The following is a 13638-nucleotide window of genomic DNA, read 5'->3' as shown; positions in this document are numbered from 1 at the left end:
TATATTGATTTACAATCAATCAATATCGAAGAAACGAAGCAGATCGCCAACGAATTAGAAAACCAGAAAATCCATCTTCAAGAATTGACAACGCCCCTAGAAGTGACCCGCGTCAATTTATGGACATTAATTATATATATAATCATTATTGTTGCTTGCGTTTACGCTATATACAAAACTGTTAAAGAAAAACGCTCAAAAACACATACTTCCGAGCCCATCATAATTGTATAATTTAAATATATCTATAAAACCACACCCTGTGGGTATGTTTTTAGCTAAGGGCGGAGGAGTTACATTCTTGCAACTTAAATTGTAAGCAATAATTAATTAAACACTAAGCAAAGATAAGAACATGTACCGAGGTTACAATTGCAACCTCGAAACAAAGCGAAACCAGTTCATTTGTATCCTGCTTCTAATAAAGACCTTTTTTAAAAAGGCTTTTTGTATTGACCCACACGTAAATATTTAACGTTTTTTTCTAAATTTCAAATTAGATGCAACAACGGGGTGGCCAAAGTTCAATCAATAACCTTGTACACTGTGTCCTGAAAGTAGAGTGAGAAAGATATAAAAAGTTTATGTAAAATATATTAGATTTGGTAAACAAAGAGGTACCTGCATGTAAATTTATACACGTGCAGAAGACAAAAAAGTTCCAAATCAAATAGAGAAATTAAATTTGTAAGAATAAAGTATTAGTGACGCCCTAGAAACGAGTATGGGAGTAGAAAACAAATTGAAAAACAAATATTATTTTGACACCCACTCTATATCGTAAACGAATTTGCGGGATCATGTTTATATGAACCGGTCATCTTATTTTCTTTTGTCGAATAAGGGGTTAACAGTATTATTTTTTCACAATTGCTTTTTAGCTAGATGTTATTTATACTCATTGTTACTTCGAATTGTGCTAAATTTTACATTTAGGAATGTTTTCCGGGCTTTGTGCTTAATTTTGCTGCCGCAATTTCGTGTTGTATTCTTGTTATATATGTATGTATTGTATGTTATATGTTGTCGTTTATAGGCTTATTTTAGCCGTATGTTTGCGTGATTAATAGTAATAGTAACTCTTAATCATCCTCAAATAAGTCAAAACGACTAAGAAAATGCTAAAGACTAACTAAGGAGAATTTGAAGGTTTAGGAACAAAAGCAGTGGCACTTCAAAAAATATATTGGTACACGGGTAAAAGTGACCATAAACGCAGAAAAAGTTACACCCTGTGGAGTTTTGCAATCATTTGACTTAAATCATGCTGCAAGCTCTGCTAACTCTTCTAACTAAAAAGCTCAATTAAGCGCTAGGAACTGTAGACAAAAAACTTATTTTTATGCAAGCTTGATCTTATATCAACTTTTTGCCTCATTGCATGTTGCAGAACAAGTTAATATTATTAAAACTGAATTCATTAGCAAATCTTCAATGTAACAGTCTATTGAATTTCAGATGAAGACAACAAACACACTGATCAGATCGACGAATTTCTAGCCCAAATAGATGAAGCCAAGGATGATCCATCAATTTTTGTCAATGCAGGAGCGGACAAAATCGGCGACAATCAGAAAGTTATTGAAATCATTGTAAGCGACTTGTTGATGACTGTTCAAGGAAAACAAAGTCTAAAGGTAAGTCTTCAGTAGTAGTTTCTCACTTAGTCAGTGCAAAAAAACAAATTTTCTCTTATTATATTATATATAAGAGTTATTAGCTAACTCACAATTATAGACACTGTATCATTTTGTGAAACACAACAGCGAATGGGTGTTTTGGAAATTAGGCATTAGCGAAAAAACGGAACTAACTCCCGGAAACAAAGTCCTAAATCCACCAGATCCTTTGGTTCACAAAATGTTTCACATAGGATATCGGCCTTTTGATCAGGTAATTAAATAAAGTCAAGTTTCACGAAAATATCCGTTCAACTCTAAACCGAATCTAAAAACATTCTGTGTATAAAGTTTCAGCATTGATGACTTTTAATAAACATACTGTTCCAGTTGCTTACGCGACAGCTTAAGCCAAACTGGCACCATCTTTTGCAAACATCGTTGGGATTAACTTTGGAGAAAGTCTGGAATCAAGTTTCCCGTCGTTGGGACTTTCAAAGTTCAGCGTCTTCGCAACTTAAAGCAGGGGACGTGGATATTGTAAATAATTTGTCGCTAATATTGAAACAGTGATTTCCGATAGTAGACAGGATTGTTTTCAACTTAGCTTTTACGTTATAAAGCGCTTAGTTACTTTGTCTAGTACAAAGGTCAAATTTAAATTTGGAACTTATGAAAATGCCTGCTGCAACTGGGCGAAGCGAGAATTAATCTTGCTGTAGAAATAAGTAGAACATTCTAATTATACTTATCAAAGAGTTGGGATGGAAAATTAAAATTCAAAGCTTCAAAAGTGGATTTGGAAAAAAACGCCATATATTTTAATTAAGTATTGATTATTATTATACTAGTTCACACTTTAAATCGTTCCTAAATTCCTTAATAATAGTGAATATTCCAAGAACGATTTAGGCTATTTTAATCTGTTGCTTAGTTTAATCAAGTTTTCGATTGTATACAGGGTGTTGCGTGTCGTTCCATAAGTCCTTACAAGCTGAGGCACATTTTGTCTAATTTTAAACACATTTTTCTATAATTTTTGAATTTGATTTTTATGTCTGAATTTTACGATACATATGGAAAATATTGTAGGTTATCCGGTGCGTTAAAGCTGAATTTATTGATGATGTAAAGATGCGGAAATTTTGTACTATTTTCCCGGCCAATGCTGCAACTTTTATAAAAAGTGAAGGTTTTCTATAAATTTTTGAGGTTCCATTTTGAGGGATTCTGAACAGCTTCAAATCTCGCACAAATTGCAGAAACGTATAAAACCATGAAACGAATGAATCAAGAAAACTGCACAACTTTGAACGCTTATTACTCCATGACTACTAGGAACTAGATACATTATATTTATTTTTTCCTACTAGAGACGAGCACTATATAATGCAACACTCTGTATATGACAAACTAAAAATATTTAGTGTTTCTTAAAAGTAGGCCAGCGACAAATAAATTATAACTTCTGTAATGTTGCAGACTTCCTAGTCGTTGTCCAAATGATACTAAATAAAAAATTTGCAATTGCCAATTACCAATTAATCCGCATGAGCCTCAATTTAAACACTTCGCAGCACAAGTTGTTAAAATAATACTGTTTTCTACGAAGGTATCTTAAATAGGTAAATTACTAGGCCAATATGTGAACTACATTGAAAGTTATTTACAGTTTCTTCGTAAAACTACTTCTTCACTTTCCATTATCCATTGTAAATTCCTGAGTATCCTGTATCCAGATAGTAATTGCCAGTGCTCCTGTAAAACAAGCGCAATGGATAAACAGTAGATTAATGCACAATTCAATGGTAAACTTTCGAAATTATTGGTGAAAATTCAATAGAAAGTCCTTCGAGTTAATTTTTGATATATCCAGGACATTTTCAGTCGTTTTTACTCTTTTCCCAGGTACAAACAGCATATCGATGTTGCACTAAATTGATATTCATCTTGAAAAGTATACCTTTAATCTGAAATCCAACGAATAATACCTAATGAAAGTCAAGATATTCTTTAAAGTTCCAAAATTCTTTTGAATTTATATGATTTATAACAAAATTATTTGGAAAAGATATACAGGGTGTTCCGTAAATATGTAAAAATATTTTAACAGCGTGTTCTTATAGTCATTTTAGAGGGAATTTTTTTAATTTGAGGTTTCATTTTTGAGATATTTGATCTCCAAAATGGCGGAAAATATTAGTTTTTGTTGTTGTCCTTTAAAACGGTTAAACATAAAAACTTTGGTATACATTATAAGGTAATTGAGTGCCATTTTATGATATTGTTTCGTGTCCAGTTTGCTTTTATACAGGGTAGAAATGTGGAACTCCTACTTTTGTTTCGTTGCAGAACTTTTTTTGGGTGCACTTAAACTTTCCTCGACATAATTTTTTTAGTCACTACAAGTTTTTTACAAACTTTTTTATCTCTTATTGTTTTTTCCTAAGACCACTAGTTTACCCGCAAAAAAATAAAATCGGTTTTTTTGTCGTTCTCAAAATGTGTAAGTAATTTAGTTAATTTCTTAAAAAATCTGATAACGTTTTCATATAGCAATTTTGGTACGCATTATTAGTTGATTATTACCAACCTAAATGCTTTTTCTAAATTGTATATTTTGGTTCAGATTACAATTATTAAGTTTGAATAAATTTTACTTAAATAATAACATGGTAACAATATGCGCAACGATATAAACAAACAAAATGTCAGTTAAATAACCATTCTAATGTTAACTCAGTAGCTGTTCAAATTGGTCACCTTGACTTTCTTGGAATAATCGCAGTCTTTTAATGAAACTAAAATTTACAGACGGTAAAGTTTGCACTGAAGTTCTTATTTCGTTAGAAATACTAAATATTCGTTTATGAAGATCTTTGATTGTATTTACTTCTGTTGAATACACGGTATTTTTTTAAATGGCCCCAGAAGTAAAAATCAAGCGCGTTTAGAACGGGAGATCTGGGAGGCGAGTTTATAGGAGCTTCTTGACCTCACCTAATCCAACGGCTTGGAAAGTTTTGATCAAGCCGAAACGATTTAATCTTTTTGCGGGCAAACTACTGCCCTTAAGAAAAATAATAAGATATAAAAAAGTTGACAAATAACTTGTAGTAATTAAAAAAATTATGATGATAGAAATTCAAGTACACACAAAAAATGTCTGAACAAAACAAAAGTAGGGGTTCCACATTTCTATTCTGTATAAAAGTACACTGAACTACAAAACACAACACTAACATAGAATGGCACTCAATTAGCTTATAATGTGTACCAAAATTTAATTTTCTATGCTTAAAGGTTTTAAAGAAAAACAACAAAAACTAATATTTTTCGCCATTTTGGAGATCAAATACCTCAAAAATGAGACCTCAAATTAAAAAAATTCTCAGGAAGACTCCCCTCTAAAGTGACTAGGAAAACAAGCTGTTATTAACATATTTATAGAACACATCTGCTGTGATTTGCATGAAAGAAGTGCATATTTTATTAGCAAAAAATCGCCTATTTCAGGATAGAAATTCAGGTGAATAATAGTGCAATTACTGAAAACAATTATACGTAAGTGTTAAGGAAATACGCTGAGTTTCAGTTTAGCGAGTCCTCCAATAATTTGTACATCTTATGGAACTGTCTGGAATAAGTGTTTTCATTTTAAGTAAAACCCCAAAGTTTTTCCACCAATTAGAGCAATGTTTTAAAGTGATATAATTTTTTTCCACTTTCCATTAAACCAGCCACCCGAAATATCCTGTTGGTAACTTACTTGGAATCAGCCAGAACTCCTAAGTATGCAACTGCGTTATTATTACAAGATCCCCGTTCAAACGAGACATAACTTTCACATTTTTTGCTCGGGTAGCTTTGTGGAAACCGTATAGACTCCACATACAGTTGATAGGAACGGAAATGATTACAGAATACTACAAATGAAAACATAATTTGTTAATTGAGTTTCAAAAATTATTGATCTTCACAGACATTCCAGCAATTAGATGCAGCTAATTATTTTTATAAGTTTTTAATTCTTTGGAGGCTCAGTTACCTATCCAGTTGAATGCAAAACCGTATCGAGCAATCACTTCGTGAAGTTTACAACCTGGTTGTTTGGTTCCACCATTTGGCCAGAAATTCAAATGACCGACTGCGTATTTCATACCAAAAACTCCAGAATTTACGTAAATTACGTCCACAAATTCTGCATCGCTTGGATCCAATCGTTCATCGATTGGGTTGTTGTTGAATAGAGGTCCTGCTGGATCCAGCGCTGAAACGTTTAGTAGGATTAGAAGCTTTAAAGACTTTTTGCAATATTTGGAGTTAGGTGTAATGTCCAGCTTATAAGCATTAGAGCATGAATTGAAAAAAATACTTGTATTCCGCCACGCGAATGAAACATTGCTCACTGCTGCTCCGAATGAGCGTCGACTTAATTAGTAAATACAAGTATTTCTTATTGCATTTTTCGCTTCATTTCCAAAACTTTTTCTCAAAGTCCCAAAATACCCATGTACTACTGCATTTAATTTTACCTGTAATACGGGGAAGTTTTCCACTTTTTACATATTGTCCGGTTAGTCCGGCAATTTGCCCTCCTAAGCTGAGACCAATAACATGAAGATTTTCAAGTTTCAAACCTTTTGTTACCAGGTAGTCAATAAAAGCCGCAGAATATCGACCAATAGGTCTGCAATTTTTAGCTGCTGTGATATAGTCAGGACCGGCTAATAGTCGCTCGTTTTGCACCAAAATAACATTATACGTTCCTTGCTCTAAATATGCTAAAATAAAGTTTTGATGAGATCATTAGTAAAAACTGGAAGTATATCGTATACAAAATTGTAGGAACTGTTCGAAACAGGCTAAACCGGACGAAGTGGGATGAGTTATTTTCCCGTTTTTCTTCAATATTTTTTAAGCGTTCTCTGCCCCATTTGCACATTTTACCAAATTAGGAAAAGCGTGTTAAAAAAATTAAAAAAATGATTATCTCGGTATCAAATATAAACTTAAATTTTGTAAACTTTTCTAACTATAAAAAAGATATTGGCATTTGGTTGATAGCACGTTTTTTTTTAAATAAAAAAGTTCATTTTCTTGTCCTCAAATATAGACTTAAATTTTGTCAATTCTTCTAGCTTTCCAAAATATATCTTTGTGCTATCTTTGTAATTTATGTTAATAGTTTACAATGGAAATTATAAAAAAGAAATCTCAATAAAGTTCGCGAGTTGAAAACTTTTCAATTACACAAACGAAATTATTCATGAATATAAATAGACACTAAATAAATTTATAAGAAACGTTCAAAGACCTCTCCTAAAAAATGTGATCCTATTTGTAAAAATTGATGGAAGGGTATGGATAAAATTTACAAAAAGTGTATATTAATGTATTAAAATAGAAGCGTTTGTCATTTATTTTACATACATTTTTTGAAAACTGATTTAAAAAGCATTGTTTTATGCAAAATTTTAATTGTTGTTGCTGAGTTTATGCTAATTATAAAAATTCATAGATCAATACCGACTTTTAAAATTGCCTACTTTGTTTACTTGCAATCCTCCTGTTTATTGGAGACGATACATAATTAAATTAACATATTAGTAAGAGAAAGTATAAAAGAAAATGGGTAAAGTATACCCGAACATGCAATACAAAGAAATCCAATCGAAAACAAAAACAATTAACATATTAAATCATTCAATAACTAAAAAACTAATGAACCAAAGGACAAAGAAATCAGTGAAACTGATGCAAAGAGTAGTTTTTAGTGAATTATTTTCAGAGGGAGAGATTTAAAACAAGAATTACTTTGTTCAGATAAAACAATATATTTCAAAATTTAATCAATTGGGTTCCTATTATCACTAGTAGACAATGATGGGAAAATTCAGAAAACATACATCTTTATACCCTTAGAGTTTCGAGCATTAACTACGTGTAAACATTTAGTAGAAAATCTGATAAAGTTTCCTACAACTTCTCAACTGTGCTCAGCTTCAATTTTTCTCTGGCTGCATGTGGAAGTTTGTTTTTTTTGTAACTTTCAGTATCGATAAAGCGAATACCACTGGCTAGACTTTAAAGCCACGAGAACTTTTCCGTTTTTGTGGTTCCAGAAGTCGGAACAAACAGCTATTGATTTGAGTTTTAATTCATTGTTCAATTCATTTGGAGAATATAAAAGTACTTACCGTTTTTTATAGACTGTGCATCATCTGATTCATAAGATTCCAAAAATCCGTGGAAAAATATAATCGTGTTGTACGAAAAGTCGATTCCTGAGCTTTCCAAGGAATTATCGTCTTGTGGAATTATAATTTTTGAACTTTGAGGATTTTCTCTAAAAATTATTTAGATTATTTAATTTGGGGCCGATAGGAGTGTAGACTAAAAAAATATGGTCCTTTCACTGAAGCCTACAAAACTCCCAAAAAGCTCTTTAAACATTGAAATTTACGTTCCAAGATTGAATATAGTCAGTTTTTATTCAATTAAAACCATTTGACCATCATAGAAGCAGTTAGGAATTAAAACGTAACTGCATCATGTGGTTAAATGGAACTGCCGCTTACATTATTCGAGAAAAGTTTTCTACTTAACGGCATTAACCAAATAGTGAATACTTCCAGCGAGGTTTTGTGTGTGTATCAAATGATGACCTTTTTCGAGCATATTTTTTTCATTCATTAAACAAATTAAATGAAATTGAATTAAAACTCCAGGAAACCAATTTTTGCAACCAACGGGTTCACAATTTCATACATGATAAATAACATGTATTGCATTTTTGCACTGAACCATCCCTAGTTCAAATCAGTTATCCTGTATATGTAAATATAGCAGTTTTTAGTTCTCTAATTTCTTTAAAATAGAACAATCAATACCTACAAAATATGTCTTTACCTGGTATATAAATGAAATACTGTGTCTCTATATGGATCAAATTGTGGACATAATCTTCTATTTATAGGCCAAAGTTGCAAAGAAAAATTCGACCAGTGAAGCAAGGGCGGTCCTAGAAAATGTTTATGTTTGAAAAATTTTTATCAATTACTTTCCTTTAAAATAATTGTTTTGCAAGTGAATTACTCGAGTTCAGTTCTTCACATAATTGTACTTTTATTTGCTTAATGCTTCTGTTTTGCGTCTCTCTTTCGTTGTTTTTCTTTCCTCCATTTAATATTTTTATGTCTAATCAAACTACCATTGTGATCTTATTATCAATATTTTTATTTTCAATTTTGAAGTCGAGTAACAATGATCTGAGACTTATTATTATTAATAACTTGATTTAATACATTCTTATAAGTCTAAAAACCAGTCCAATTGGAAAGTGACTTTTCACAACAGTTGGAACACTTTTGGAAGAACAGTTTTAATTTTTGAGGGACTTTCTAACTATATTAGGGATTGCAGTTTAGCTGGATTTGCAGTATAGATGATCTAGCAACATGATCACAAAATATTTATTTGGTGCTTTGACCATTTGACGAACTTAAGCAAGATTAAAAAACTTCATTTTCCACGGCACCTTTCTTGAAAATTTTTCAAAAAGTTTAGCAAAACGATTCGTTATTTTATTTCATCGATTTTACTAGAAAATTAAAGCGGTTTGGCTTTAAGAAAGCTGACAAATTGAAGAACCGAGTTAATACAAGCAAAAAAAATTACTACCTTCACTATTTTGAAAATCTTACAATTACCATTTATTTTACCAAACAAAAAATGCTTTTTTATTTAAAAATTGGAAATTGCAGTCTTCCTTAAGATGAATACTTTCATTTTTTAATACTGAATGTTTTAGCGGCCTTTAAAAATGGTGTCGTTACAAGTTTTCGCCCGTTTAGAGTGAGCAAAATCATCAGACATTGAAAAAAGTGGGTTGATAGTACAAAAACTATTGTATTAAATAAAACGCCGATTTTTTTGTTTACGCGTCTTTAACTAGGCAAACTCCAAAGGAACTCAGCTTTTGAATAAACTTAGATAATAACATATCTCAAATAGCATTATTAGTTACCTACTTTTTTTATTGATTTATGATTATTAGCCAATTATATTTTTTGCAAATCGGTAGAACGTATCCATTGCACCGCATCTTATATTTAAATCATCAATTGCGCACCTTTTTTTATTTGCAAATCTGATAATATAAGTACGTTTTTTTTTGTTACCTGGCAAATTAGTCAAAAAACACAACACCGACACACTGGCTGACATTGTTTTTAGAAATGCAGTCAATTAATTGATTGTTTAATAACCGCAATCTAAATTTAATGGAAAGGCTTGTTACTAATAAGTAAAAAAATATTTAAGCGCTCATGGTACTGGTCAATAAACCGTGAGATATTGCAAAATGCTACTGTATGCTCACAATGCGGTTCGGTTTTTATGCAATTTAAAATTTTATATTTTTTTTGTGGCGTACTAATTGATAAGCGATTTAGCGTCTAATGCCTAACCATATAATGGCATTGCTATTTTTTAGATAACATTCGTGCTTTCTGTTATCAAAGGATAAATTATTCACTACTCTGATAAGCTGCTACTAACAATATTTTCTGAGCGACAATTCTATGTTCAGTTTTTTATGTTCACTCTCCTGCTGAAGAGAAGACAGGTTAGCAGTATTTTGTACATTTTTATAATTATAAATTTGAACAGTGCAGCATGCACCATCCTGTATATGACATATCAAAATTTTGAATTTGTGATTTTATTTAAAAGTAGGCAAATTCCGGCAGAACAGAAGTAGTGATTGTTTCCCACATTTAGAGTCTTGATTATCAGCTTTTATTCCTAGAGGCTCAATTGGCTGCATTTTTCTGACTATTTTTATATGCTAAGCGTCTTACTATTGACTGGAAAGCGATATGTACCTAAATAAAATTTTTAATGCTCAAAAACTTTTTTCTCCATTTATTAGGAAAATGTACGTTGTTCAAAAGACTTTCGGGTAGAGCTACTAAACAAGTTTTCATGCAAAATATCTTAATGATTAGGTAGTGTTTTAATGTATATTCAAATGTTCGTATTAAAATACTTCCCTTCCTTCCGTTCATATTTTTATTTCTTTCCTTTTCTTTGCTCTTCGCCAGTTCCAGTCATTTTTTTATTATCTATATTATTGTCAACTTCGTTCTTAATGTTTTCCAGTATTGAATGTTTTCATCTATCTATTTGTTTGCATTTTTGCAACCAAAATTTGAGGCCTAATGCGTTTTTTGAACATTAGATTATATGACAGCGTGAGCTGAAAATTTTACAGCAGTATTAGAAAGCTACAAAACTCTGAACTTATCTACTACACTTTACATTGTAAATTTGCATAAAACGCGCAAAACTTTGTTCACAGTTTGATAAACGTAAGTAAAATTGAAGCTTTTTAATATCTCAAGTAAAGTTTTTTTAATCAATCGTATTTTCATCTATTAAAAGTCAAAGTGCGAAAAAAACATGTAGGTATATTTTAACTAACATATAATGTAATAGATAGAGATTAATGACTATCTTCAACAGTACTGTTTGTATTTTTACAGTGCATGTTACAATAAGTTTAGAAACGAAAGAAAGCAAATTTCTTTTTTTATTGGAGTCTTGGACTCTTCAGTAATCAATCTATTGTTTAATTGTTTGAACAAATCGCAGAAATTTACATTGCAAATTTCACTTACGTCATAATACCGTTTAAGCAATTGTTCAATGGATATGGCGGAAGAAAAGTAGGTGATAAAACATACAACGATCAAGTAGTTAAACATTTTTATTAACATGCTCTTCGATTTTATTTACACAATACATAGTATATTATTCTTTAAGCTTATTATATATGTACATCGATAAATAGTAGGAACAAATGCTACAGGTTGGTAAACATTTTATTTCATTTTGTTCTTTCAAAATTAGTAGTAAAATTTTAGATTTTTATGCCAAACACCAAAATTTTTTAAAAGTTTTTCAGCAATTAGTTGCTTTGCTCTAGCTTTTAGTTGATATTCGTGTATACAGGGTGTTTCGTAAGCACATGATCAAAAGGGTACTGCGATATTCTTTGAATCAAAAGAAGACGATCTGACCTAAGTTTTATTAACAACAAATTTCTGACTCCTCTGCTATTGATGGTCAAAGTTCTTCAAAAAATTTATCTTTTTTGAAATATCGGGAGAATGGTACAATGTATTTTGGTGAAACTCGCTGTGAATGTGTTCTTATGTAAGATTCATAGTTTGATGAAACAATCGAGTTTAGACGTTTAGGATAAGTGGTGAATTCTTGAATGCCGAACGTACCATTCTCCCGATATTTAGAAAAATAAAACTTTTTTGAAGAACTTTGACCATCAATAGCAAAGGAGCCAGACATTTTTTGTTAATAAAAGTTAGCCAGATCGTCTTCTGTTGATTCAAAGAATATCGCAGTATCCTTTTGATTATGTGCTTACGGGACACCCTGTATATTACCAACCGCAAATCTTAAAGCACTACAAAACATTCAGAACAAATGTGAATTTTTAATCAATTAAAATGAAACAGCTTAAAATTTGAAACTTATAAAAATGTTTTTCATAATTTACAAAAAATTTAAGAAGGAACATTCAATATTAACTTTTCTTTTTTATAGCTATTCTTTTGGAAATAATGACTCTTTAAAATACTGTGCATTCTAGAGTTCTAACGTATGATTGAGGCAATAAAAGTTAGAGAAAATTAACTAATTTTCTAATTTAGCCATATTTTTTCAATTCAACTAATTTGCATTTAAAATAATAGTTTATTGCAATACGCTTGCATTAAAAACCGTTCTCTTGTGTAGTCAATTTAGTTTTCTAGAGGCCAGTTTTTGCTACGTCTTTGAATATGGAGATTCTGGATTGGTTCTTATGTAGAAATTGCCTCTAGCCCTGAAACAAAATACAAGAAAAATAAGGCAAAGATAAGGTAAGTAATCTAACAAAAGTGTTTTAAAAAGTAAATTTTTTCTGGTTGATTTTCTAACTCCAAATCAGAACCAGCGAGATCACAAAAAATGCTGGTTAATCCTTTAAAAATTGAAAGAAATTTACCTGAGGTCAACATAAAGTCCCATGGGCGAAGTAAAATTATTTTGTTCGTTGCAAATTTCGTTTTCGTAATCGTCCCAATTATCGCAATTTATGGCACCCAAGAAAGCATGCGGATTTATTACTGATTCTGCAAAGAACTGGTACGACCTCCAATGACTGCAGAAAGCTAGAAAAAATCAATCAACAACACAATAAATAATGCATTTCTTGGAATCTTTAGTCACATTTACCATATTCTAAAAGAGCGTCTGGGTTCCTTTTTTTGACCTCCTTCAGGTTGCATCCTGGTTGCGGTGCTATGCCTCTGTTAGGCCAAAAGTCCACATGACCAATTTGATTTGGATAACCGAAAATGCCTGCATCAGTGTGAATTATATCGACAAATTCCGCATCACTTGCATCTAGTTTAAGGCTTTTAGGCCATTTGGTAAATAGAGGTCCAGCAGGATCCAAACCTGTTCAAATTCACAAGAATACTTACACAAACACAAACGCATCTTCATAATCATGATTAAAAATAAAACTCTTAAGTTGTAGATCAGTTCTATATTGTTGAGGCGGATTCATTTTTTTACAAACTTCTTTTTGGGTATTTCGCTTCAAAAATTTTTGTCTTTAAAAAAGACAGAATTTCCTCACGTCTTTTATTACAGATTGATAAATAGTGCTCCTAAATAGTGCTCCTATTTCGCAATAAGAACGAATTATTTATCAAAAAGTAATCAAGAACTATCACCTAGAGGGTATCCTGCGACACACTTAGGCTCAAGCTGTCATATATATAAAAATGGGTATCGTAAAAAGTCTATATGATAGAGCAAAAATAATTTGTCTAATTCTAATTTTTCCAAAGAAAACAATTTATAAAAGAAATTCTAAATTTCAATAATTATCCAAATTCTTTTATTGAAAAATGTTTTAACGAAATTGAATTCCCACGAACAAAAC

The 13638-nt window shown here is 31.2% G+C and overlaps 3 protein-coding genes across 3 annotated transcripts in view; 1 reads left to right on the top strand and 2 right to left on the bottom strand.

Annotated features, from left to right (window-relative positions):
* The window catches only part of LOC109541422, a 16379-nt gene extending 13952 nt beyond the window's left edge, over nt 1–2427 (top strand). The window contains exons 13-15 of the mRNA XM_048661108.1: nt 1459–1637; nt 1738–1893; nt 2010–2427. Coding sequence (XP_048517065.1) covers nt 1459–1637; nt 1738–1893; nt 2010–2192 — 518 coding nt within the window. The 3' untranslated portion in view covers nt 2193–2427. The remainder of the gene's footprint in view (nt 1–1458; nt 1638–1737; nt 1894–2009) is intronic.
* An 11-nt stretch (nt 2428–2438) lies between these two features.
* On the bottom strand, nt 2439–10018 carry LOC109541425 (pancreatic lipase-related protein 2). The gene is made up of 7 exons (XM_048660911.1): nt 9803–10018; nt 8532–8643; nt 7820–7968; nt 6155–6403; nt 5668–5889; nt 5389–5545; nt 2439–3377 (listed from the first exon to the last, which is right to left on the bottom strand). The coding sequence occupies exons 1-7, from the start codon at nt 9846–9848 to the stop codon at nt 3323–3325; spliced, it is 990 nt and encodes a 329-aa protein (XP_048516868.1). The 5' UTR covers nt 9849–10018; the 3' UTR covers nt 2439–3322.
* A 2047-nt stretch (nt 10019–12065) lies between these two features.
* LOC109546642 (pancreatic triacylglycerol lipase) overlaps nt 12066–13638 on the bottom strand; it is a 17514-nt gene continuing 15941 nt past the window's right edge. Inside the window, exons 5-7 of the mRNA XM_048660910.1 lie at nt 12921–13145; nt 12691–12856; nt 12066–12528 (exon numbers count right to left, since the gene is read on the bottom strand). Of these exons, the coding sequence (XP_048516867.1) occupies nt 12471–12528; nt 12691–12856; nt 12921–13145 (449 nt within the window). The 3' untranslated portion in view covers nt 12066–12470. The remainder of the gene's footprint in view (nt 12529–12690; nt 12857–12920; nt 13146–13638) is intronic.

This window comes from Dendroctonus ponderosae, unplaced genomic scaffold (genome assembly GCF_020466585.1).
Source record: "Dendroctonus ponderosae isolate FM_Combo_2020 unplaced genomic scaffold, Dpon_F_20191213v2 Dpon_F_20191213_1, whole genome shotgun sequence".
Lineage (NCBI taxonomy): Eukaryota > Metazoa > Arthropoda > Insecta > Coleoptera > Curculionidae > Dendroctonus > Dendroctonus ponderosae.
This window is presented reverse-complemented; position numbering and strand designations above follow the sequence as displayed.